The sequence below is a fragment of the Lissotriton vulgaris genome, chromosome 5, assembly GCF_964263255.1.
Source record: "Lissotriton vulgaris chromosome 5, aLisVul1.2, whole genome shotgun sequence".
Classification (NCBI taxonomy): domain Eukaryota; kingdom Metazoa; phylum Chordata; class Amphibia; order Caudata; family Salamandridae; genus Lissotriton; species Lissotriton vulgaris.
This window is the reverse complement of record NC_141693.1, coordinates 1,953,286,549-1,953,311,969: the sequence shown is the minus strand read 5'-3', so window position 1 is coordinate 1,953,311,969 and position 25,421 is coordinate 1,953,286,549. Positions and strand designations below refer to the sequence as shown.

The 25,421-nt window shown below is 46.0% G+C and overlaps 1 protein-coding gene across 1 annotated transcript in view; it reads right to left on the bottom strand.

The window, feature by feature from the left end:
* Nucleotides 1-746: 746 nt before the first annotated feature.
* Nucleotides 747-25,421, bottom strand: part of LOC147717849 (uncharacterized) — a 45,717-nt gene continuing 21,042 nt past the window's right edge. Inside the window, exons 2-3 of the mRNA XM_086924633.1 lie at nucleotides 24,195-24,305; nucleotides 747-7,500 (exon numbers count right to left, since the gene is read on the bottom strand). Of these exons, the coding sequence (XP_086780759.1) occupies nucleotides 7,298-7,500; nucleotides 24,195-24,305 (314 nt within the window). The 3' untranslated portion in view covers nucleotides 747-7,297. The remainder of the gene's footprint in view (nucleotides 7,501-24,194; nucleotides 24,306-25,421) is intronic.

Genomic DNA, 25,421 nt, shown 5'->3' with positions numbered 1-25,421 from the left:
AGGTTGGCACCATTGGCCCACTTCAGCTCGGGCTAGGCGGCAGTGGTGCTTCCAGGTGTTGGGTTTTCATGGTCTTGGGGCCTCACAGCTAAGCCTTTGATATCTGCAAAATGCAGGGTAACAGCTCTGCTATCGCACAAGAGTTCCTGTGTCTTTGGAGAACTGCTAGCTGTCCTGCCAGGTTTTGGAGGATCAGCAGCGTGCAGCGAGACGACTTTGGCGCAACTGTGTGAGAAAGGCAGATGGAAGATAGCAGCAAGATGTGGGGAGAAAAGAGGCATAAGTGTCCAAGAGAGACACAACAGGGGAAAGTGGTGTGACTGGAAGAACAGGAGGGAGTGCTTGAGACAATCTGAAGACTGCTGTCTCTCTACATACCTGCTATTGTTTAATTCACTCACATTTTCAAAATTGATAGTATCTTTTAATTTGAATTATTCACACCAAGCACCTGGATACCATCTTCAGTGGTTAGTACGCTACACAAAATAACATAACTTTGCTGTAACTGATTTATGTGACACTGGTTACACGCACTAGCTAAGCCAATAGGTTGGGTTTGTTTTAGGTGTGGAAAGGCGGGATTATTTCTCTAGAATTAGCATAGTATTCTCCAGAATCCCGTCACAGGTCGACTGGACCTTTTTACCTGTCATAGAGTGAAATAGGCAATCTATTTAAACAAATCATAAACCACTTTCAGTTGACTCCCATCAGTCATCCCCAAAGAACCACCGACTAAGGACTAAGTTCAAAAATGTATTACAAAGCCAAAGACAGTTGGATGTATAAACATCTCAGCAAAAGATTCAGGAGATAAACAGGCACTAATACAAACATAATCCTACGGAAGAGTCTCAGTCGACATAGGAAAAATACAAGAATTAGTTCCAAAATCATCAGGCTAACAAGAATTGCTATCACTTGAGTTTTAGTATGCATTTAAAAACAGAATAAAAGCCAGGTTAATCTGTCCCTACGCTGCACTAAGTGACATCCCTACTCAACAGTACCCAACCTAGCAAAAAGGTGTCAGCCGTGGTGACTTCCAAAGAAGTTCACTCACTTTCCTCCAATCTCGATCTTCAGATTACTCAGTCATAGCTAAGCTGTCTGCCTGACCAACCACTCTCTCTGACTCCCAGTCCATCTGCTCTACATCCACCCTCGGGGTGCTGTCCCTAATACAAAACCCCACAATGCGGACGACACGCCCAGAGGTACGCCCCTGTCGAAGGTGTTGACTTTTGGAAATTTCCAGCATGGCACCACTCCATCCTTGTCCGTTAGAGCATCCTTGGGTCCCAGACTCTTCTTCGCTTCTGGTTGCCTCCCTAAATTCCTCAGTCACTCCTCCATGTCTAGGTCTGCCATTTTAACATTCATACACAATGGGCCTTTTCTGCATTATCTACTTAGTCTGACGCCTGCAAAGGAACGCGTATGAATAGACTCACATTTCAAATGTTGCAGTTAACCTTTAACTAAAAGCAGCCTTCTAAAAAACATTTCTGCGATTAAATGTTAAGCAAAGTATTTTCAATCTGGCCTACACGAATTTCAAGAACTAGGCCTCTGCACGTTTATGTGTACTAATCACGCTAACACAAGTAATACATTTCATTCTTTGGGCCTTCATCATTGAAGCAAAACACATTTCTTCAAGTTAAGCAATTTTATCACGTCTAGGTATAACTGCGAGTTTAATAAAGCAGATCTAAAACACTCTGGTAATCTATCAAGCATTTCTTTGATTGGTGTAATTCTTCACTACAACCGACATTTCTAGGTTAATATGGAATCAATGCTTTTAAACCCTTTACGTTGCTTTAATCATCTTTAACACGTTAGTTCTTAGCCCTACGTTACATTCAAACACAATTAATAAGTCCTCTACATATGTGGGTGCTGACTACTCGTGGATATGATGCACCCCTACAGATTTTTCTTCATTTTTGCGCTCTCTCAGGTGTGTGTCTGTTACAGTGTGACATGACTGTTGATGAAAGCTCACAAAAAGGCACCAAAATACTTGTTGGGTGGTACTATGGTAAGCACAGGATTTTACTTCACCTGTTTAAGCCTCGCCATTAATTATGAAGACAAAGCCCCTTGGACAAGATTCCTTGTTACACATCTTATGGCAAGCCCCTTTTAGATACCCCACTTTTATCATTCCACTTAAAGCCCTGTCAGCCATTGTAACTTTCCATCATAGGCCCCAGCAGGGGCTAACCCCAATGGAGTTTACTGCCACTCTAGGCCGCGAGTCCCTTCTCCATGGCCCTGGCCGGGCACAGCTTCCAGCTTCCTTCATTGCTTGCACTGCAGTAGAGTCTTGATTGTGTGCTACTAAAGCGGTCTCTGTTTTTGCTTTTAATGTTTAATTCCTCGGTCCCTCTGATGAAGGATTTTCAGTGCAATGCAGGGACAACTTTACAATTCAGACATCTTAGCTGACGTCCACTTTTAATCTGGGTTCATAATGTAGGCCCCTGCAGCCACCATGGTGCAGGGGGGCACCCAACCCTAAGGGGGGCCCCTATTCAACCCAAGACCAATGAATATCTGTCACATATGGGAGCCTCAGGGGTCCTCTTCATGTTCTGCAGGGGGCTCTATCATGTTGCGTTACACCCCTGTTTCAATCCTGGTGAGACTCAAGGCAAAAGTAATACATCACGTTATCCATGGTTTATGTCTCTAGATAAGTCATAGCAAGGGGAGTCCGCGTTGGGCACTGTTCCAAAGTGGTATTTCAAACTCAGGCTGCAAAAAAGGCTCTGTTATCTGTAATTCCCTCAGGTTTGGGGGGCGGGGCTTTGGTATCAGCACACCCTCACCTACAGCTCACAGAGAGGTTGGTTACATTGTGGATTTAATCACTACAGGAATCGTATCAGATTCCCCATGGTTTGGGCCAGCCCATAGTTTCTGCTGCTCTAAGCAAAATGACTGAAGTATGTCCACTCATACGTCCCCCTTCATGCCACCCATGTACATATTCATGCACAGCTACATGAGCAAAACTAATGCATTTTCACTTACGGTAAGTCAGAGGCATCCCTTTCCTACATAAAATGCTTGAGGCTAAATGTCACTCAAAGTGAACTTTGAAACAAACTGCCACTTAAAGTAGCAGAGTTGAAATGCCCACTGTACATGGTCAGGAACAAAATGAAATGTGATGCTCGTATGTTTTTTTAAAAAAAGAAACGGTTCTGTGTGTTTACAGTGATGGATGGCAAAAAGCATTGGCAAATCCAATAGATCTTCTGCTCGATAACAACTTTTGGCTTTGTCAATTCTCGTTTTGCTTTGACATGGTTTTTGTAACCTTTGTTTTTGGGGGTACTGCTGGGCTCTCTCTAATATAAAAGACGAACATTAGTGAGGGCAAAAAGTACATTTTTTGTCTGTATCAAAAAGTACGCTTTGCAATCATAGTCACTGGCACTGTAGGGAATTACTTTGTGTGCAGATGAGCCTCTTGTGAAATAGCATGACGAAGTCACTCACAGCCAATAGCCGAAAGGGCGTCCCTGTTGCTGTATGCTGTAGTGGGCGGAATAAAAATGGGAATGACACAACAGACCCATGAATGAAGAAGAATTTGTGTTGGCTTGACAACACTCTTCCATTTGAGCCACAAGTCAAGGCATTATCAGGAATGTGTTTTGGCATTCTTAAAAGCCTTAAATCGATAATTGGCCTTTCTATCTCCTGCTTCAGCAAATTACTGTACAGTCTTTATCATCTCGCCACTAGACTATTGGACATTCTTTGTCTGGGCGCTGCCAGGGGCAGTATTACACAATGCCGTGCATTTACCTTGTTTGTATCGGGCGTACCTTTCCAAAGGTGCGCCCTGCCAAACAAGGAGAGTGCGCCATATTATATTGAATCCGCTGCCCCCAAAGCAGCCGCAAAGTCGTGCTGCCCTGAGGGCAGCGCATTCAAGTGAAATATGGCGTGGCTCTGAAGCAGCCGCTCCGTGTTTCACTGTGCGGGCGGCAACTTGCCTGCAGTTTTAAGAGGGATGAGGGATCCCCTTGCAGCCGGGTGCAGCAACGAACTGCACCTGCCTGTAAGGGAACATCTAAAAGGTCCTTAATACCCCCTTCTCCCCCTCCAGAGGCCAGCCATCAGGGGACTCCCTGACAGTGCACCTCCTGACAGATTCTTTGCTTCTGCAGCCACATCTATAATTCGTCACAGGCACCGAGTCAGAGATTCCCTCATTTGCATGGGGCAACGCCCCCATGCAAATGAGGTAACGCCCTCTTATGATAGCGAAGTCGCTATATGTGCTCCAGCGCTATCTGTATTACAGAAGGGGCCGCATAAGTGTCTGCGGCCCCTTCTATAACAAAGTGTCCCAGGGGCATGCAAAGCAGGCGCAAAACGCTTGAGGCTAAATGTCACTCAAAGTGAACTTTGAAACAAACTGCAACTTAAAGTAGCAGAGTCAAAATGCCCACTGTGCGTGGTCAGGAACAAAATAAAATGTGATGCTCGTATGTTTTTTTAAAAAATAAATGGTTCTGTGTGTTTAGAGTGATGGATGGCAAAAAGCATTGGCAAATCCAATAGATCTTCTGCTCGATAACAACTTTTGGCTTTGTCTATTCTCGTTTTGCCTTGACATGGTTTTTGTAAACTTTGTTGTTGGGGGTTCTCCTAGGCTCTCTCTAATATAAAAGACGAACATTAGTGAGGGCAAAAATACATTTTTTTCTATATCAAAAAGTACTCTTTGCAATCATGGTGACTGGCACTGTAGGGAATTACTTTGTGTGCAGATGAGCCTCTTGTGAAATAGCAGAACGAAGTCACTCACAGCCAATAGCCAAAAGGGCTTCCCTGTTGCTGTATGCTGTAGTGGGCGGAATAAAAATGTGAATGACACAACAGACCCATGAATGAAAAAGAACTTGTGTCGGCTTGACAACACTCTTCCATTTGAGCCACAAGTCAAGGCATTATCAGGAATGAGTTTTGGCATTCTTAAAAGCCTTAAATCGATAATTGGCCTTTCTATCTCCTGCTTCAGCAAATGACTGTACAGTCTTTAATCATCTCGCCACCTGACTATTGCAACATTCTTTGTCTAGGCGCTGCCAGGGGCAGTATTACACAATGCCGTGCATTTTCCTTGTTTGTATCGGGCGTACCTTTCCAAAGGTGCGCCCTGCCAAACAAGGAGAGTGCGCCATATTATATTGAATGCGCTGCCCCCAAAGCAGCTGCAAAGTTGTGCTGCCCAGAGGGCAGCACATTCAAGTGAAATACGGAGTGGCTTTGAAGCAGCCGCTCCGTGTTTCACTGTGCAGGCGGCAACTTGCCTGGAGTTTTAAGAGGGGTGAGGGATCCCCTTGCAGCCGGTTGCAGCAAGTAACTGCACCTGCCTGCAAGGGAACATCTAAAAGGTCTCTGCTGTAGGAGAGCAGTACTCGTTTGACTGGTGGTGGTTTTGTATTTCAAGGTTGAACAAGCAAAACAGAAAGCAGCTCCACATCCGGGCCGGGAGGAGACCTGGGAGGACGAGGGCTGCCCGCGCGTGCGCGGTACCTGTAATTTTTGCGTATCCTGCGGCTCGAACCCAGTGGCGGTGTGTGCGGCCGGTGCAGGAAGTGCGTGTCCCCTTCCGGGGCTCCCGTGGTGAAGAAGGAGCCCTGGCGCCAGAGAGGAAGTGCGGGAGCTCAAGTCCCAGGAGAGGGCTGGGGTGAAGAGCGGCAGATAGCATTGCAGTGCTCCCATGACTGAGGAGAGAGCCCCGCGTCGTGCTGGCAGAACTACAGAGGAGCTGGAGGGCTCTGGAAGCGCGCCGCAGCCAGCCTCCATTCAGGAGGATTCCCCCCCGCAGACCGGATGAGTGGGGGATTCTCCGTTTGTCCGGTGGTTGTGCCGATGAAGGCACAGTGTACACGTTTATTTCCTGAGCGGACCCATCGTAGCGGGCCGCTCCAACGATGGGCGAGTTTATTTAACAGGGGAGAGAAGGCAATTATGTAAAACTGAGCTCACGTTCGCATAAAAAAAAAGTGAAAGTGAAAGTGAAATTACATGAGGCTTGCTTGAGGACGGAAGGGAGACAGGAGATGTTCACAACGTGTGGCTGTACGTGTTCGTTCACGACCTCCATTCGCCCTGCGCATGCCCATCTCCAGTCTCCCTTCCGAGGCAAGTCAGCGACAATAGATCTCCCTGGTCACCAGGGGAGACCTAAAAAGAGAATAACACTATTTATTGGATCAGCAAAGTATTACTTTTAATATTTTCTTAATATCACTTTTGTGATGCAGCGGCATTGTAAACAATGTGCCACGTTGGAACACATTTACAACGTGAGGCATCTAGGGAGATGTGTCATGTTGTAAAGCCCTTTGTCACATTATACCTGCGTCAGGTATAATATACACAGGGTGGGCGTTCCTACGCAATAAAGCCTTGTAAAAGCGATGCAGTGAAATCTACAAGATTTCACTGCGTCACTTCTACGACGCCACTGCGTCAAAACCTTACGCCCGCTTGAAGCAGGCATAAGGAGTGACACAGCACAATAGAAAGAGGCATTTCTGAGCATTGCTGGAGTTGCGTCGTGCTTGCAACACGTCTACAGCAATGTGTTACCTTTATGCCAACAGATGAGTGACGCATCTGTCCATCCTTGCGCCATGGTGCGCCACATTGTAAATGCGGCACATCCATGGTGGCGCAAGTGTTTTTGCGTGACACAATTGAACTGACACATCTCTGCTAAAATGCAGAGATGCGTCAGTTCTTACAAATCTACCCCCTAATACTTTGGTCAATCTTTTGACAATGCAGCATACAGTGAGTAACATTACAATAATGTAATGGTACAGAACAAGGCATTTTGGTCCTTGACTACAGCCGTCCACTGGAGCATTGGAAAATCTGACTACTTAATAAAACTGCAAACAATATATTAAGTGTAATAGGATGGCAACGTCAAATTGTATATTACACATTGAAACTGAGGCACGCTAGAGACTACTTTATTGCATTAGGATTATCAAAGTTGTGCCCTCCCAGGCTACAGTGGAGAGAGCCAAAGAACGAGAGAGCAGATCTTGTAACTTCAGTGGGATCTAAGCTTGACCCCATGGAAGCCTAATGAATTTTGCTCCATTTCAGCCATCCTTCATCTCTCTCCGTTGTTGCCAAACTGTAAAATCTCAATGAGAAAGCTACCAAATAAGCTTGAGCAAATCACTGATTTCTTTGTCGGAGTTCAGTCTAGCAGGGCAGATGGTGTCAGCATGTGGATCCCTCAGAGGAATGCCATGAGCAGTGTAGACAACAGTGTCAGCAGGCCCGCCAGCAAGGATGGCCTCGTCAAGGAGCCGGCGTTGCAGAGACTGCCGAAGCAGCAGGAGTTGACAAAAGAAACCTCCTCTCCATTATAGACCTCCGTGGAGGTGCTCAGGCAGTTTAGGATACTCAGACAGTGTTTCTTCACTCCATTGACGCCGACTAGTGCAAAAGGAGAGAAAAAGAGATTATCAATTCTGAGGTTTTACAACAGGGCATGGGTTCTGCTTTTATTGGGATGCGACAATACGGGAACAACATGGAGAAACGCTTTGGCTAGGGAAGAATCAGTCAAAACTGTCACCACAGAGTTAGTCCCTTCACATCCACTTGTTTAATATCACATTATATAATGTGCATTTTCCCTTTGAAAGGCAAGGGTCTGAAGAGATAAACTTTTATTTAAATTAATTCATGAAAAATCCAAGTAATCTTTTCAGTCAGAGTATATATCTGAGAAAGACCCAATCAGCATTTTAAAGAAGGACGGCTATACATGCAGAGAGAAAGTTTTGAAAAGGAAATAAGAAATTTAAGAAACAACTGCAAAATGTAAATGCTAACTCTTCATGTTGCAATGTGAAGTAAATTAGCATGAGCGCTCCACAGTTGCTTAAGAAAGGCTGCTTTCTGGCTAAGGTCTGCTGTGCCACCTTGTCTTTAGGGTGACAACCTTAACCCAGATCATTACAGCCACAAGCTTCAGCCCTGAACTTTTCACCTATGAAGCATTGATTTCATGTGTGTTGGTCTAATTAGTTCAGCGAAAGCAAAGCAAGACTACAACACCCAAAATGCATTAGGCAATCACACAAAAGTCCAGGTCCAAAACAATGCCCATAGTGACACTGGAGTGATGTGGCCACTTTACTTACTTCCCTTAGTGAAGCACTGGCCCAGATTCTTGGTTATATCAACAGAAAACATCACTTCTAATTTAAACAATTAGGGGAGAGGATGTAGCCTTACGGCTAGAGCGGTCGACCTTGAAGCTGGGGAGCGGGGTTCGAGTCTCTGCAAAACGCTCAAAATCCTATGATTCTGGGCAAATCACTTATTCTCCCCATGCCTAACAAAACATGAATGTGTCCTCATGCAACGAAACTGGTGGTTATATAAAGTGCTCCGATACCCCATGTCTCGGGTCTAGTTCGCGCTATATAAAACTCTAAAAAATAAAGCTTTTCTCTGACCATTCTTTCACTCATACTGTTTTATGTCATAATAAACAATATGTGTAGAGATCTATGACCCCCAAGTGACCTCGTGTCTGGAGATGTCTCAGGTTTGAGCATGACTAAGGGAGTGTGATTTGCTGCAAATGGGTTGGGGGGCTGCAAGACAAGATCCACATCTGATGTACCCCTGAGGGTGTGCCTGCAGCCTGCGTAGCTTAGGCAACAGGGTGCTGATTGGCTGTCTGCCTGCGGTGCGTAGCTGTGAATGGATGATGCGAGAACGCTGACCCGGAATTTGGTCAGTTCAGATGTGAACCCGCCTCTCTCCCGTTCCACTCTCCATTGCTCCCCTCCTCTTTGTGCAACTGCTTTTTGGCCTCATCTTTTAAACCTTTTTCCAACTCAGCAGCTGTTTCCCTGATCCTTGTCCTATAACAGAATCTACCTTAACGATATCCTTGTTGCTGTCTGCCTGTTCCTTCAGTCTCTTGAGATTCACCACTGTCCTCCAGCACTCACACACCGTCTATCCCTCAAGCTTTAACCCCTTGCATGCGGCCCACATTTTCGTGCTGTGCGGGTGATTTGAAAAGTGTGCGGGATTCGGACTGCCCCTGGCCATCCTCCACACATGCCCACCGTGATGTCGATGGCCGGGGGCCGTCCGAAGCATGCAAGGGGTTAATCCCCATCACTGCTTGCTGCCATCCTCCTGGAGCGATATGACTCACCACTGCCCTCCAGCACTCACTCACTCACTCACAGGGCCACCACTGCCCTCCAGCACTCACTCACAGGGCCACCACTGCCCTCCAGCACTCACAGGGCCACCACTGCCCTCCAGCACTCACAGGGCCACCACTGCCCTCCAGCACTCACAGGGCCACCACTGCCCTGCAGCACTCACTCACAGGGCCACCACTGCCCTCCAGCACTCACAGGGCCACCACTGCCCTCCAGCACTCACTCACAGGGCCACCACTGCCCTCCAGCATTCACAGGGCCACCACTGCCCACCAGCACTCACAGGGCCACCACTGCCCTCCAGCACTCACAGGGCCACCACTGCCCACCAGCACTCACAGTGCCACCACTGCCCACCAGCACTCACAGGGCCACCACTGCCCTCCAGCACTCACAGGGCCACCACTGCCCACCAGCACTCACAGTGCCACCACTGCCCACCAGCACTCACAGTGCCACCACTGCCCACCAGCACTCACTCACAGGGCCACCACTGCCCTCCAGCACTCACAGTGCCACCACTGCCCACCAGCACTCACTCACAGGGCCACCACTGCCCACCAGCCCTCACTCTGCACTACCCCCAAGCTTCAAAACCCATCGCTGCAGCCCTCTTGGGTCCACAGGACTCACCACTGTCCTTCAGTACTCATACAGTATTCATGCCCCTAAGTCAAAAGTTATATTACACACTGAAACAGATGCACGCAAGAGACTTTATTTTTTATTTAAAAGGTTTTATATAGCGCTGGCTGGACCCGAGGGTATCAGACTGACTGACTGACTTAATATTTCTAAAGCGCACTAATGCCGAGGCATCTTTGCGCTGAGATAAAATACAGGCTAGTGCAATGTGACAGGTTAGCTTTAAGAGAAAAGCCATGTTTTTATTTGCTTCCTGAAGAGTGTCCTGCTGGGTTGAAGTCGGAGTGGTATCGGAAGTGAATTCCACAATTTAGCTGCTTGGTGTGAAAAACGCTTCCCCCCCACCTTACTCTGTTTATCTTGGGGCAGAGTACCAATCCAGTGTCTGAGGATCTGAGACAGCGTGATGGCTTGTAGCAAGTGAAGAGGGCTTGTAAATCATAAGCACCTCCTCCGTAGATGGCTATTTGGACTATACACAAGGCCTTAAAGTCCACCCGTCGTTTTACTGGAAGCCAGTGTAATTGCTTTACAATGGCAGATGTGAAATGGTGCTTTGGAAGATTAAACAACACTCTTATGGCCGCGTTTTGTAGAGATTGTAGTCTGGAAAACTGGGCTACACCGGGTCCCAAGTATAGAGCATTGCAATAGTCCAACCTCGACAGCACTAAAGCTCAGACCACCGTTTTTCTTAGGAAAAAAGAGATAAAAGGTAAGATCTTCCGAAGGATTGTCAGGGTGAAAAAACAGGCTGAAGACACCTGGTTTATCTGTGGGGCAAGAGTGAGGTCTCTGTCTATCAGGACACCCAGGTTTCTAGCTTTGGATGCCGGCACCGGGCAAATTCCGGCTTCAGGGGGCCACCATAGTTGGCTCCAAACAGATGCTTTTGTGCCAAACTCTACAACCTCGGTTTTACCTGTGTTCAGTTTTAGAAAGTTGCGGTTCATCCAGGTCATCAGATCTGTGATGCAATTTCGAAACCGTTTCACCGTTGCGTCTACGCTATGTGTCACAGACACCACTAGCTGTGTGTCGTCAGCGCAGGACACAAGCGAGAAGCCGTGGCTCTTTATTAATCTAGCTAAGGGAGCAACACAGATGTTGAACATAGTGGGGGACAAGGTTGAGCCCTGAGGGACTCCACCAGGAAGTGTGTACAAGTGTGACTGGAGTCCATTCCAGTGGATTAATTGTTCCCTGGCTGACTAGAATGATACAAGTAGGGTTAGGGCCTTTCCGCTGATGCCACCCTCCTGCAGCCTTCGTATCAGTACTTTGTGATTTACAGTATCGAAGGCTGCCGTGAGGTGGAGAAGTATAAGGGCCGCTCAGCCATTCCTATCCATTGATTTACGAACTTCCTCAGTCGCCAAGATCAAGGCAGACTCACTGGAGTACCGAGATCTAAAGCCATGTTGAGTGGAGTCTAGTACGTTATTGTGATCTAGGTATGATGTTAATTCTGCATTCATAGCTTTCTCCAAAACCTTGGAAGGCAGAGGAAGACAGGAGATGGGGCGATAGTTTTTAGCCTCTAAAGGATCGAGCGTGGGCTTCTTCAATACAGGTCTTATACAGGCCCTTTTCCAATCAGATGGAAGAATCCCGGAACTTGTAATGTGGTTTAGCAATGGCATCCGAGAGACAGTAATCTCCTCTGCGGCCAAATGTAAAATATAAGGGGGGCAGGGGTCGAGTGGGGACCCAGATTTAATTTGAAGCAGTAGGTCTTGTACCTTTCCTTTCTCTAATGCAGAGAATTGAGTAAAACTTCCTTGTGGTGCCTTCTCTAAGTTTTCCCCCTGATGGGTAATCCAGTCTGCTTCAGCTGTATCTGCAAATTCGTTGTAGACGTTCTGACCTTTGCTTTGAAAAAACACAGCCAGATTGTTCACAAAGTTTTGATCCGGTGCAAATAGAGCATCTCTCTGGGATCTAGACAGGGCATTGACAGTTTTAAATAGCTCCGTCGAGGTATTAGAGGCCTCCTGAATTTTAAGAGTAAAATAGGCTATTTTGGCCTGTTTTATGGCGGTCTTATATTCCGCAAGAGCTAGACAGTAGTCTTTTACAGAGCGTTTTACATGTGTATTAATTACAAATAAGGCAAAATCTTACAAAGAGGAAGTATACAGTAGGAAGGCAGCATAAATATGACACAATCAAATTACAAAAGTTGCAAAGGGCTACAGCAAATCCAGAGAGATTAGGCTAATGAGGGAGGGAAAGAATGGAGAAGAGGGGTAAAGGAATGGGGAGAGGCTAGGGGGGTAGGTTGAAGGCAATATCATACCGCTATACATTGATAATAAATAGTAATGTAACAAAATTACAATGAGGTAGTATTCAAAAACATTAAAAACAACTCCAGTTTTTCATGATCAAGTTACATGTATTGCAATGGGCTACTACAAGTCCAGAGCGATTAGCTAAGCGTGGGAGGGAAAGGATGGAGAAGAAGGGGGTCACAGTATGAGGTCGGATGAGATGAGTGTTCAGGGAAGGGATTAAGGACCCCAGTATTTGTTGAGCAAGAGACGTTTGAGGTTTTTTTTTAAGCTGATATAAGAGGGGTTGCAACGAAGATCTTTAGGGACGGAGTTCCAGATGTTAGGTGCATTCCCAGAAAAGGAGCGTGATTGTGTGGTTTTCTTGTTTAATAGAGGAGGGACAAGAGCAAGAGTGTTGGAGCTCCTCAATGCTCTAGAGCAGCCAGCTTTGTGAAGTTTATCTGAGAGGTACTGCGGGGAGCGTTGATGCAGGGCTTTGTGCGTAATGCATGCTGTCTTGTAGGAAGCTCTACCTTCAACGGGAAGCCAGTTGAGGGCTTTAAATGTAGGGGAGATGTGATCAAACCGTTTGAGATCGGTAATGAGCCTAGCAGCCAGGTTAAGAACAGATTTGATTGGGGCAAGGTGGGCTTTAGGAGTTCCAGTGAGGATCGCATTGCTATAGTCGATTTTCGACAAGACCAGCAATTGGACGACATAGGTCCATATATAGGTAATCTACATTTACCGATTCTAAAATACAACATTTTACCGATTCAGTATTTTAGAATCGGTAAATGCTATGTTGGAAAAAAATCGGTAAATATTACCGAATCGGTAAAATTCGGTAATTACCGATTCAGTATTTACCTATTCGGTATTTACCGATTCGGTAATTCCCATACATTCCTATAGGCCTGGAGGCCCATAGGAATGAATGGGAATTACCGATTCGGTAAATACCGAAACGGTAATAGGGGGAAGACTTACAAGGGTGGCAGGGTGTCACATTGACACCATGTTGCACCCCTGAATAGTGCATGGGTGCACATGTGGCAGACATACATGCCCTAAGGGCATGTATGTCTGCCACATGGCACTTTTGGAAAAGCACAAATTTGCTTTTTCAAAGGTTTTCAATATTTACCACCAACTTGTGGTTGGTGGTAAATACCAAATCCTTAAATGAAAAATGCACTCACTTGAGTGCTCTCTACATTAAGGATTCATAAATTTACCGAATCGGTATTTAAGAATTCGGTAATTTACAGATTCCTTAAATTACCGTTCGGTAAATTACCGAATCCTTAAACCTGCCTCCTACATCTCAAATGCCCAATATCGTTGGCAACGGCCGAAATTCGGTAATTTCGGCCATTACCGACCGGTATTGGGCTACCTACATCTGGCCCTAAGTCGTCTGCAGAAAGGAAGGGTTTTATTTTCTTGAGGTGATGGCTACTTTATTGCATTAGGATTATCAATGTTGTGCCCTACCAAGCAACAGTGGAGAGAACCAAAGAACAAGGGAGCAGATCTGGTAACTTCAGTGGGATCTAAGCTTGACCCCAGTGTAGTCTAATGAATTTAGCTCCATTTCAGCCATCCTTCATCTCTCTCCCGTCTTATATCTCCATTGTTGCCAAAATGTCAAATCTGAATGAGAAAGCTACCAAATAAGCTTGAGCAAATCACTGACTTCTTTGTCGGAGTTGAGTCCAGCAGGGCAGGTGGTGTCAGCTTGTGGATCCCTCCGAGGAATGCCATCAGCAGAGTAGCCAACAGGGTCAGCATGCCCGCCAGCAAGGAGGGCCTCGCAAGGAGCCAGCACTGCAGAGACTGCCGAAGCAGCAGGAGTTGGAAAAAGAAACCTCCTCTCCATTATAGAACTGCGTGGAGGAGGTGAGGCAGTTAATGAGACTCAGACAGTGTTTCTTTACTCCATTGACGCAGACTGTCCTCCAGCACTCACACGGCCACCACTATACTCCAGTACTCACACAGCACCTCCCCCCAAGCTTCAAAACTCTTCGCTGCCTCACCACCACCCTTCTGGAGCCACAAGACTCACCACTGCCCACCAGCTCTCACAGAGCCATCATTGGCCTCCAGGACTCACTCTGCACCTCTGCAAGCTTCAAAGCCCATTGCTGCCACTTTCTTGGGTCCACAGGACTCACCACTTTCCGTCAGTACTCATACAGCATCTATGCTCCTAAGCTTCAAAACCCATCACTGCCTCACCACCAGCCTCCTGGACCCACAGGACTCACCACTGCCATCCCGCACTCAAAAGGCCACCATTGTCCTCCAGCACTCACACAGCACCTACCCCTCAAGCTTTAAAACTTATAGCTGCCTTACAGCCATTACAGTACTATCCTCCAGCACTCAGATGGCACTTATATCTCCAAGCTTCCAAATCCATTGCTGCCTTAGCGACCGCTTCCTGGACTCGCCAGTCTTACCAATGTTGAAGCCCCACACACATCCTTTATTTTCACATGGATCACCTCTTGCTACCACTTTTCAAATATCACCCTTTGCTGCTCCAGTCCCCCGGTAGACTGTGCCATGGTCACTGACTCTGGCTGCTCTCAGCCCAGCACCTTGCACAATTGGGTTAGCCACATAGACAATTTGACAATGACCAAATGGCCCCAACTGGTTAATCGCACTGTTCATTGGCAGTCATTCCAAGAGCATCAAGTTCCCACTGGAGTCTGCGTCGTCTGAATATGAAGATTTGCAATTTTAATAATCAACATTAGCGAAATCTGAACCTTTTGCAGAAGCCAAAAGGCGTGTGATGGTTGTGGCTGTTCCACTCCAAGGCTGACCGCTATGTTTCGCGTGCAATCTGATGCCATTTGTTGTCTGGAGGTGCATGTTACAGCATCTCTGTGATTGTGATTGTCACCATACTTGTGCCTGTGATCCAGTCCCTGTGCTTTTTTTTTCCCAGCCAGTATTTTTGTTGGCTCACCTGCCTGGGCTGCTCCACCTCAAACACAGTATCTTGGTTTCATTGGGCCAGACCTGGCTATACTTTGGTGGCCCACCAGGGCGTGACATCATTGTTTGGAGAAAGAGTGCTAAAATACAGTTCCCCCTGCTCCAATTAATGTTACCACCAGGCAGGAATGAGAGAGGTGCAGAATAAACAGTGATAGAAGAGAAAGGACTCAAAGTCTGTCTGTAATAAATGACCCTATGACTTCACACCCTTTGCCAGTTTTATTTTTAGTAATTAAATATCCTGGTGGAGAAGGATACTGCTTTGTTGAATGGGTAGGCATGTGGACTCCAGCTCACTGATTAGTCAAGACCGTTTGAGTAAAATCTGTGTGTATGGACTATGCTACTTACCAGTATGCATTTCACTATCCATCTGGCTATTCCTGATTTTGAGATGCGATTACCTTTATGTTGCGGTGAAAAAGCAACAGACAGTTGCTTTGTTTTCCGAAATGATTTAGTCCTGTCAACATAATATAGCAGAGCTCTCCTTACATCTAGTGTGTGTAGGGCTCTTTCGGCTACTGACTGGGTTTTGGAAGAAAACTGGCAGTTCTGTTGATTGATTGATGTGGAAAGCGGATATGACTTTTGGCATAAACTTAGGATTGGTCCTAAGTACTACCCTATTTGCATGTACTTGCATGAAGGGTTCTTGAATTGTTATTGCTTGAAGCTCACCTTCTCTCCTGAGGGGGGTAATGGCAATCAAGAATGCCACCTTCCATGTTAGAAATTGCAATTCACATGAGTGGAGTGGTTCGAAAGGAGGTCCCATAAGTCTGGTAAGTACCAAATTTAAGTTCCAGACTGGTGAAGGTGGGTGCTTTGGAGGAATTATCTTTTTAAGGCACTCCATAAAAGCCTTGATTTATGGTACCCTAAACAGGGAAAGGTGTTGACTGTTTTGGAGTTATGCTGCTATAGCCGATTCTGATAACACAGAATCGGCTCTATCCAAACTAAATAATACCCTTCTGGATACCATAAACTCATTAGCCCCACTAAAGATAGTCAAAGAATCCTCGTCTGCCAAAAAAGAAACATGGTACACCGAAACCTTAAAAATAGAGAAATAAAAATGCAGAAAGCTGGAAAAACAATGGAGAAAGAATCACTCTCCCGCTAGTAAGGAACTCTATTTGCAGGCAATGTCCACTTACTATAAAAACATTAAAAAGGCAAGAAAAACCAGCTTACTATCTCAGCTTGATGAAGCCGGCAACTCAACTAGAGAATTATATAAAATCCTTAATACCTTTACTAATCCTTCGGCTTGCGAAAGCCCCGACACCTTCTCTCAAGAGTTGTGTAATAATATTTCTCAATTTTTCGAGGATAAGATCGAAACTATCTATAATAAAATCCTGGCCAAACACTCCAATATTTCGGAAGATCACAGTATCTCATGCCAAAAAATCCCCACAGAAACCTTCAATGACATTCCAGAAGCCACGGAGAGTGATATTTTATCACTACTGAGCAACATGAAATCTGGCTCCCCTCTTGATCTTCTCCCTGCCAGACTTACAAACAACCTGAGCAGAATATTATGCCCAATCATTCAAAAATCCTCAACCTTTCCTTTAAAGAAGGTAAACTTCTGCAGCAATGGAAAGAGGCAGTTGTGAATCCGATACGTAAAAATACCACCTCTCCTTGGACGGAACTCTCCAACCTCCGCCCTATCTCTCTTCTGCCCCTACTGAGCAAGTTGGCATAGAAATTTGTTAACACCCAGATTTCCAGTTTCATAGAGGCGACAGGGGGCCTGGGCCAATCTCAATTCGGGTTCAGGCCCAACTACAGCACCGAATCAGCACTCCTCTCCGTGACCGATAACATCAAAATGTCACAGGATAGAGGAGACTCAATGATTCTGGTGCTGTTAGACCTGTCAGCAGCTTTTGATACTGTATCTCATAAAATCCTGTTGAGCCGACTGCAAGGAGTGGGCATTGGAGGTCAAGCCCTGGCATGATTGGAGAGTTTCCTCTCCAGACGCTCACAATCTGTCAGCCTGGGCCCCTACCATTCCATCTCCAGGGCGCTCACGAAGGGGGTGCCACAGGACTCATGCCTAAGCCCCACATTATTTAATGTGTATGTGGCCCCCCTTGCTGAGATTGTGAGGAAGTATGGATTCACACCAGTGTCTTACGCCGACGACACTCAACTCCTCTACCCTTTCCATGCCCTTAATTCTAATGTTAGGGAAAATTTTGCGGAAGGTATGAGAGCTGTTTCAAATTGGATGGCTTCCAACTACCTCCAATGCAACATCGGGAAGACAGAGGTGATGCTCTTTGGGAAAGCTAGCATACTCTGGTCTCCCGACTGGTGGCTCTGGCCTTAGGACCTGTACCCTCTCCAAAACTGACAGTCAAAAATCTGGGTGTGAAATTGGATCAAAACCTAACCCTAAGAGAACACGTAAACGTGATCGCTGGAGCCTGTTTCCACACTATTGGCCTGCTCAGACGAGTTTTCCCTCTCTTACCAGACACCTACAGAAAGACCCTTGTGCAGACCCTGGTCATAAGTCGGTTAGACTATTGTAACGGGCTCCTGATACAAGCTAATGAGGATGCCATCAATCGATTACAGGTGGTCCAGAACACGGCGGCCAGATTGATTCTGAATGCTCCGTCAAGAACATCTTCCAGACCCCTGCTGAGAGAACTACACTGGCTCCCTATACGCCAACGTGTCAAATTCAAGATCTGCTGTACTGTCCATAAGTGCCTGTTTGGAAACGGCCCTAACTACTTAACTCAAAAACTACAGCTTTACAAACCGGACCGAGATCTGCGGTCAAGCAATCAACTTCTGCTAAAACCCCCATTTATCAAAAAGACCAGACAAGGCGGCCGAGCTTTCTCCTTAGTGGGACCGACCTTATGGAACAACGTGCCCCTTAGCCTCAGACAGATCACTAATCATCTATCATTTAGAAAAAGGCTAAAAACCAACTTGTTTGCAGAAGAATAATCTACTGTAGTCCCACCTCTGTAACCTCTAGCTCATTTGCAATGTCCCTGTTTTGCACCAACTTAGCGAGCAAAGCACGGAGATATCCCGTACGGGGTCGATTCTTGCGCTATACAAGAAATTAAATAAATAAATAAATAAATAGCAACAAGATGTAGCCTTATAGAAAAGTATGCTAGGTTGCATCTTTGAAGATGCAAGAGGTAACAGATAATGTTTTGGATGGAAGCATCTAATGGATTCATTTGGTTATTGTTGCAATAGATTACAAATCTTTTCCATTTAGCTGCATAGCATGCTCTAGTAGTTGGCCTTCTTGCCTCCTTGATAATGTTCATGCAATCAGGAGGTAAGTTAAGGTATCCGAACTCTAAGACCACAGGAGCCAGATCGCTAGGTTCATCTGATTGGGATCTGGGTGTTTGATTTCTCCATGGTTCTGAGTTAAAAGATGTGGCGAGAGGCACAGTTTTTGATGGGGGACTACTGAAAGTTCCAGGAATGTCGTGTACCATGGCTGTATTGCCCATGTGGGAGCAACCAGGATCATTGTGAGTGACTGCTGCCGTAGTTCGCGTGCCACCAGCGGAATCAGTGGGGCTGGTGGAAAAGCGTACGCAAACCTGCCTGACCAGATCATCTATATCGCATTGACCTGTGACAACGAATGTGGGAACCTGGCGACAAAGTACTGGCATTTTCAGTTTTCGTTTGTGGCAAACAGATCTATCTCTGGGTGCCCCCATTTCTAGAAGAATGGTTGGAGAACTTGGGGGTGAATCTCCCATTTGTGTAGCTGTTGGCTGTGTCTGCTTAGCAGATCTGCTACTTGATTGTCTTTCCCTGGCAGGTGTTCTGCTAGTAGAAAAATGTTTCTTGGAATTGTCCACCTCCATATGCTCTGTGCTAAGTGGGACAGCTGTGGAGAGTGTGTCCCTCCTTGCTTCTGGATGTAGTACATGGCTGTCATGTTGTCCGTCCGGATCAACACGGCCTTGTTGTACAAGTATTTTTTGAATGGTTTTAGTGCCAGAAATATTGCTAGCAACTCTAGTTGGTTGATATGCAGTTTCTTTTGTTTGATTGTCCAGAGCCCTTGGACTGTGTATTGAAGTAAGTGAGCTCCCCAGCCTGTCAGTGATGCGTCCGCTGTTAGTACTAGTTGTGGAACCGGCTCTTGGAACAGTCACCCCTTGGAAAGGTTTTGTGGGTTCCACCACTGCAGAGAGTTGTAAGCGCGACTGTCTACCAACACTAGGTCCTTCAGTTGTCCTTGAGCTTGGTTCCACTGCCGTGCTAGGCATTCTTGCAGTGGACGCATTTGAAGTCGGCATGAGGGACAATGAATATGCAGGAGCCCATCATGCCTATGAGCTGTATGAACACTTGAGCTGGCAAAGAGTGTTGTGGCTGAAATCTTTGAATGAGTCTGCATGTTGGCTATTCTGTCTGAATTTGGGTATGTCTTTGCTTCTGAGTTGTCTATTGTAGCTCCCAGATATTGCTGTATGAGGGAGGGCTGTAGATGCGATTTTGGGACGTTTATGGAAAACCCCAGGCTGTGTAGCAGCTGGAGTGTCTGAGATGTGTGGCTTGCACACTGCGCCTACGAGTTTGCTTTTATGAGCCAATCGTCCAGGTATGGAAACACGTGGATGTGTTGCATTCTGAGATGTGCAGCTACTACCGCTAGACATTTTGTGAATACTTTTGGGGCTGTGGTTATCCCGAAGGGGAGAACCTTGAACTGAAAATGTTGACCGTCTATTGTGAACCTGAGGTATTTCCTGTGAGCTGGATGTATAGGTGTGTGAAAGTATGCGTCCTTGAGGTATAATGTTGGTAGGTAGTCGCCTTGCTGGAGTAACAGGAGTACTTGTTGTAGAGTGATGACATGAAAGTGCTCTGAGAATATGTATTCGTTCAGCGGTCTGAGGTCCAATATTGGTCTGAGGGACCCGTCCTTCTTGGGAATAAGGAAGTATAGCCAGTATACTCCTGTCCCTTGGTGTTGAATAGGGACTGGCTCTATGGCCCCCTTTTCTAGCATGGATTTCACCTCTTGTTGTAACAGGGTGAAGTGTTCTTTGGACATAGGATGGTGTTTGGGTGGTATGTTGGGTGGAGTAGAAGTGAGTTCCAGGCAATAACCATACTGGATAATTTGTCTCACCCACCTGTCTGTGGTAATTGCGTTCCAGACTGGTAGGAATTGTTTGACTCTGCCTCCGACTGGTGTTAGATGGTCTGGAGGGAATGTGATGAAGTCACTGTTTGGTGGCAGTGGAGGCTCTGGTGTTATTGCCGCCACGTCCTCTGCCCTTGTTGTTATTGCCCCTATAACCTCCCCTGTTAGAGTTTTTGTTAAAGGAACTTTGGGTTTTGCTTTTATATGTAGAGGAAGTCTGTGAAGTGTTGCCTCATGCGGTGCCTCTGTAGGAGGAGCGACGAAAGGAACCTCTGTGTTGTTGAAACTGCAATGTGCCCATAGATTTAGCAGTTTTGGTATCTTTTTTCATTTTATCTAAAATGGTGTCTACTGCAGGGCCAAACAGGAAGTCTTGGTTAACTGGTTGGTTGAGGATGGTGAATTGCACCTCATTCTTAAAACCAGAGATGCGTAGCCACACGTGTCTGCGTAGTAATACGCTAGTATTAATGGACCTGTCTGCTGTGTCGGCTGCGTCAAGCGCACATTTAATGGAGGCATTGGTAATAAATTTGCCTTCTTGAATGAGGTCATTAGTCTAAGCTGTGTAAGGTTCTGGCAGGTGTTGCATTAAACCCTCAAGCTGGTCATAGTGTGCTCGATCGTAGCGAGCTAGTAGAGCCTGTGTGTTTGCGATTCTCCGTGAATTAGAAGCCTGTGAGGCCACTCTCTTGCCTGAGGCTTCCAATATCTTAGAATCTTTATCAGGAGGTGGAGCATCTCCTGTAGTTTGCGAGTTTGCTCTTTTGCAAGCGTTTGCTACTACCATTGAGTCTAGAGGCAACTGGCCTTTAATGTAAGCAGGGTCTGTAGGGGCCGCTTTATATTTCTTTTCAATCCTGGGATTGAGTACACGTGCTCTGGCTGGATCTTTGAATATATCTGGCGCATGTTTTAGTACCCCTTTTAGCATAGGAAGTGTCCTGACATTTTTCTCATAGGTAGGAAAAGTGTTGAATAGAAAATCTTCTTCTTTTGGGTCAGTGTGCATGTCGACCATGTGGTATTTTGCTGCCCTACCTAGCAGTTGGTTGAACACAATGGTGTCGTCGGTAGGCAACGGCTTTGTAGGGTAAGGGGAGGTATCAGGGCAATGTCTTTGGCTTACTGACTTGTTTGTGACTTTTTGGCTCTAGGGCCTTCGGTTGTGGAGTCTTTTGCGGCTCTACCGTTGCTTTGAGGTCGGTAACCTTTTTCGGTTCAACGTCTTTTGTTGGTTTAGCCGTCTTTTTCGGCTCGCCGGCTGTCTTTGGGTCAACGCCCTGTTTCGGATCGACTTGAGCTTTTGGTTCGATACGCTTTTTGTGCTTGACAGTTTTTTTAGGCTCAATATTTTTTGTCGACTCAATGACTTTTTTCGGTTCGACTGGTTTTTGTTGATCTCTACTCTTTTTAGGATCGACGGCCTTCTTTGGGTCGTGTGTTCCTTTCGGATCGACGACCCGCTTTGGTTCGAGGTTTTTCTTCAGATCTATGGCCTTAGACTCAATAACCTTTTTGGGTTGGGCGACCTTCTTTGGTTTGACCACCTTCTTCGGCTCGACGATTTTTGGCTCAATGCCTTTCTTCGGTTCGACGACCTTTGGCTCTACGGCCTTCTTCGGTTCGGCGACCTTTGGTTCGACGACCCTCTTGGGTTCGACAACCTTCTTAGGGAGAACATTACTTGGACCTGGGCTATCGGAAGGCTTTGTTTTTGGCTTTGTAGCAGAGCCGGAAGGCGGGGCTTCTGAAGGGACTTGTCGATCTCGGCTAAGGCCTTTAGGCGATGCTTCGACCGGAGCCTTCGGTTTCGGGATAAGCGGCATTGGGGGCTGTGTACTCACGGTTTGCCCCGGTGGGATCTCGTCGTCGGAGTCCGACTGGTCCTCTACGGTGACGATCTCTAGATTCGAGTCCGCCGCTTCCGGTAGGTCGTGTTCGTCATTGAAGATGTTGTTTGGTTCCGGTACTGGTCGCTGCATCTTTTGCCTAGCGGCCTGTTGAATCCGGATGGTCTTCTTCGAATGGAATTGGGTACAAGCTGGGCAATTTTCTTTGTTGTGCTCCGGTGATAAGCACTTGTTTCATACTGTATGTTTGTCAGTATGCAGGAATTTGGAGTGGCATTGTGGGCACCTTTTGAACGCACTCCTTTCCATCGACAGCAGGCCCACGTGGCGTCGAAAGGCCCAACGGCCCGCGTCGACGACCGGATCAAGATGGAAAGTTTGGTCGAGTCAAGAAGTACAGAGCGAGAACAATACGTCAAAGTCGAAGGCCTTTTGGCCTTTTAATGAAGTTTAGTTTTGGTTCCGAAGTTGGAGTAGAGGAATAACATCCGAACCCAATGGTGGAAAAATACAATCTGAGAATGGAGAAGATGCCCATGCGCACTGTAGTCCAGGGGAGGAGTCACCTATCTCGTGATACTTCGAAGACTCTTCCAGGACAACAAGGTGCAATCATCCTGACCCAACACTAGGGGCGATCTATGCACAAGATATGAATTCAGCAGCCCACATGCCTCGAACAATATACTTATGTATAAGAGCTTTCAACCACCTCTCTTCAACCCTTGGTCTATTAGTGTGTCATTCACATTTATCACCCACCACAGCATACAGCATGGGGCACAGGTCAGCCCACTTCAGTCATTGGTTTATCTCTCTGTCAGTGATGACAATCTGCTCCTGCACAATTACACACACATAAAAGTAGCCTTTCCCAGTTTTACAAAGGCCATTCACAAATGTTGGCGAAGTTGAAAGATGTGGTTCAATGCTGGGGTAATTGACTTTGCCAGTGTTTGTTATTAGCGTGTGTAAAATGCCACTCAGAGCACCTGTGAAAGTCAGTACTACATTTGTGCTGTCTTTTAAAAAAATGTTTATAATCATCCATCCTCTCCCCACCCTTAAGCCATGGCATCTTTTATTCACACTGCCAACCTCTTTGGCTGTTCTGACTGTCTCGCTCCAGCACCCCAAAGTTCACAGACAAGCAATGAGGTGCAAAAGGTCATAATTCACAACTTTGGGCAATTTTTTATGTTAAGGATAATGTTTGGCCCTATTTTGACTCTGGTGCCTGAATATGTTCTTTTTAGAAATTCCCTAAACATTGTCGCAGCCCCGAAATCAGTAAGGGACATGTCGGAGATGGGGAAAAGAAAGAAAGAAACAGAGAAAGAAAGAAAGTGAGGGAGAGAGAGAGAGAGAGAGAGAGAGAGAGAGAGAGAGAGAGAGAGAGAGAGAGAGAGACCTAGAGAGAGAGAGAGAGAGAGAGAGAGAGAGAGAGAGACAGAGAGAGAGACAGAGAGAGGGGAAAATTGACCTTAACAATTGAAGTGTGTATTAGGGACAGTTATCATGGCGAAGTAAAATCATTAAGAGTGCTTTATCAAACCGAACTGTTGGAACAATCTAATTGAATAGGTTAATAATTGTACATTGATATTGCTGCTATGGGCGTGAAGATGAGAATGGATCATAAATTTAATGAAATTTAGACGTCAATCAACAATTAGACTATGTATAGGCCTTGATAAAGTGATATGGATATTGCAGAACACTTCTTGGCCCCTTTTTTCAAGCACAAAATAAAATTGAGATAAACCCAGACGCCATCTCTTTGAAGACCAGTCCGGGTAGAGTGTTTAGGTAAACACAAAAGTGCAGTTCCAGTATAAATGCATTCCATTAAATGCCAGTGGTCGGTTACTCGTTTATAAAGGCGTGAAGTGTGTGTGAAATTGGGAGTGCACGCGCCAACTACTTGTTATGTGCGTTCGCGCGCAGCTGTCGTGCTACTCACCAATGCCGTATGTTGGCGTGGCGGTGTTGCATATCTGCCCAATAGAGCAGGTCTCGGTGGTGGGTAGAAAGCAGAGGCCGATCTTGCAATAGTAGCATGTCAACGCATCCCCTGCAAGAGAAAGAAGAACTGTGTGAGACAAGAAAGCAACGGAAAGGGTGATGGCAAGGTGGGTTGGCAGGACAAAATTATACTAGGCAACACCCTCCGCCCTCCTGAATGCGCCGGGCCTGTGGACTGATTGGGGACAGACATCACTCATGCACCATGTAGGACTCTGCATGAGCAATGGCCTCGTGTCAGGGACGGCTTGGTTTACGGGCAGTCGGGCATTGGCCGAAGGACCAGTGTCTCAGTGCCCTCTGTGGGCTGTTTTTTTAGGTCTCGAGTAGGCAGAGCTTGCGCTGTCTCTTTGAGATATGCTGTATTCAGGATATGTGCATAAAGCTCTGCCTACTTACAGCCCCTCTTTTTAATTGCCTCCTGTCCCTGTCCTTTGTAAATGGTGGCTTTTCATTAGTCATTAGGCTTTGTAGTCCCTCCTTAGTCTCTTCTTGTAACCTCCCATGAGGACACTCCCTGTTAAATGTGTTGTTACACCCTAGGTTTTAATTACAGTCTCAATGCACTATTTTCTCAAAGGCCTTCAGACAGGACACTCACTTGGTCCTAAACTAGATTGACAGTGGTTACTTTACTCGCTAGTACATCTCACATTTATATTAGACCTTCTATACATTTCCCTTCACCAGCTCCACATAGAGTACCAACTAATCCGGAATTAATATAATACTTCTTATGTCGTTTTTCAAAGCTACTAATCGTATATATGGACATAGCTATTAAATGTACATCTGCTACAGTCTTGCATGCAATGCATTATGGGTAGGGGTGATTTACCATATCTTCAAAGATTATGATGCTCACTAGGGACCTCTAAGAGCAGCTTGCAGTACTGCATCTACCACATCTCACATTCATATTAGATCTTCTATAAATTTCCCTTCATCAGCTCCACATACAGTACAACCTAATCCGGCTTTAATATAATAATCGTTTTGTCACATTTTAAAGCTAATAATTGCATATATAGACATAGCTATTTGAATATACTCCTGCTACAGTCTTGCCTGCAATGCATTATGGGTAGGGGGAATTTCCCATATCTTCAGAGATTATGATGCTCACTAGTGACCTCTAGGAGCAGCTTGCAGTACTGCACCAACC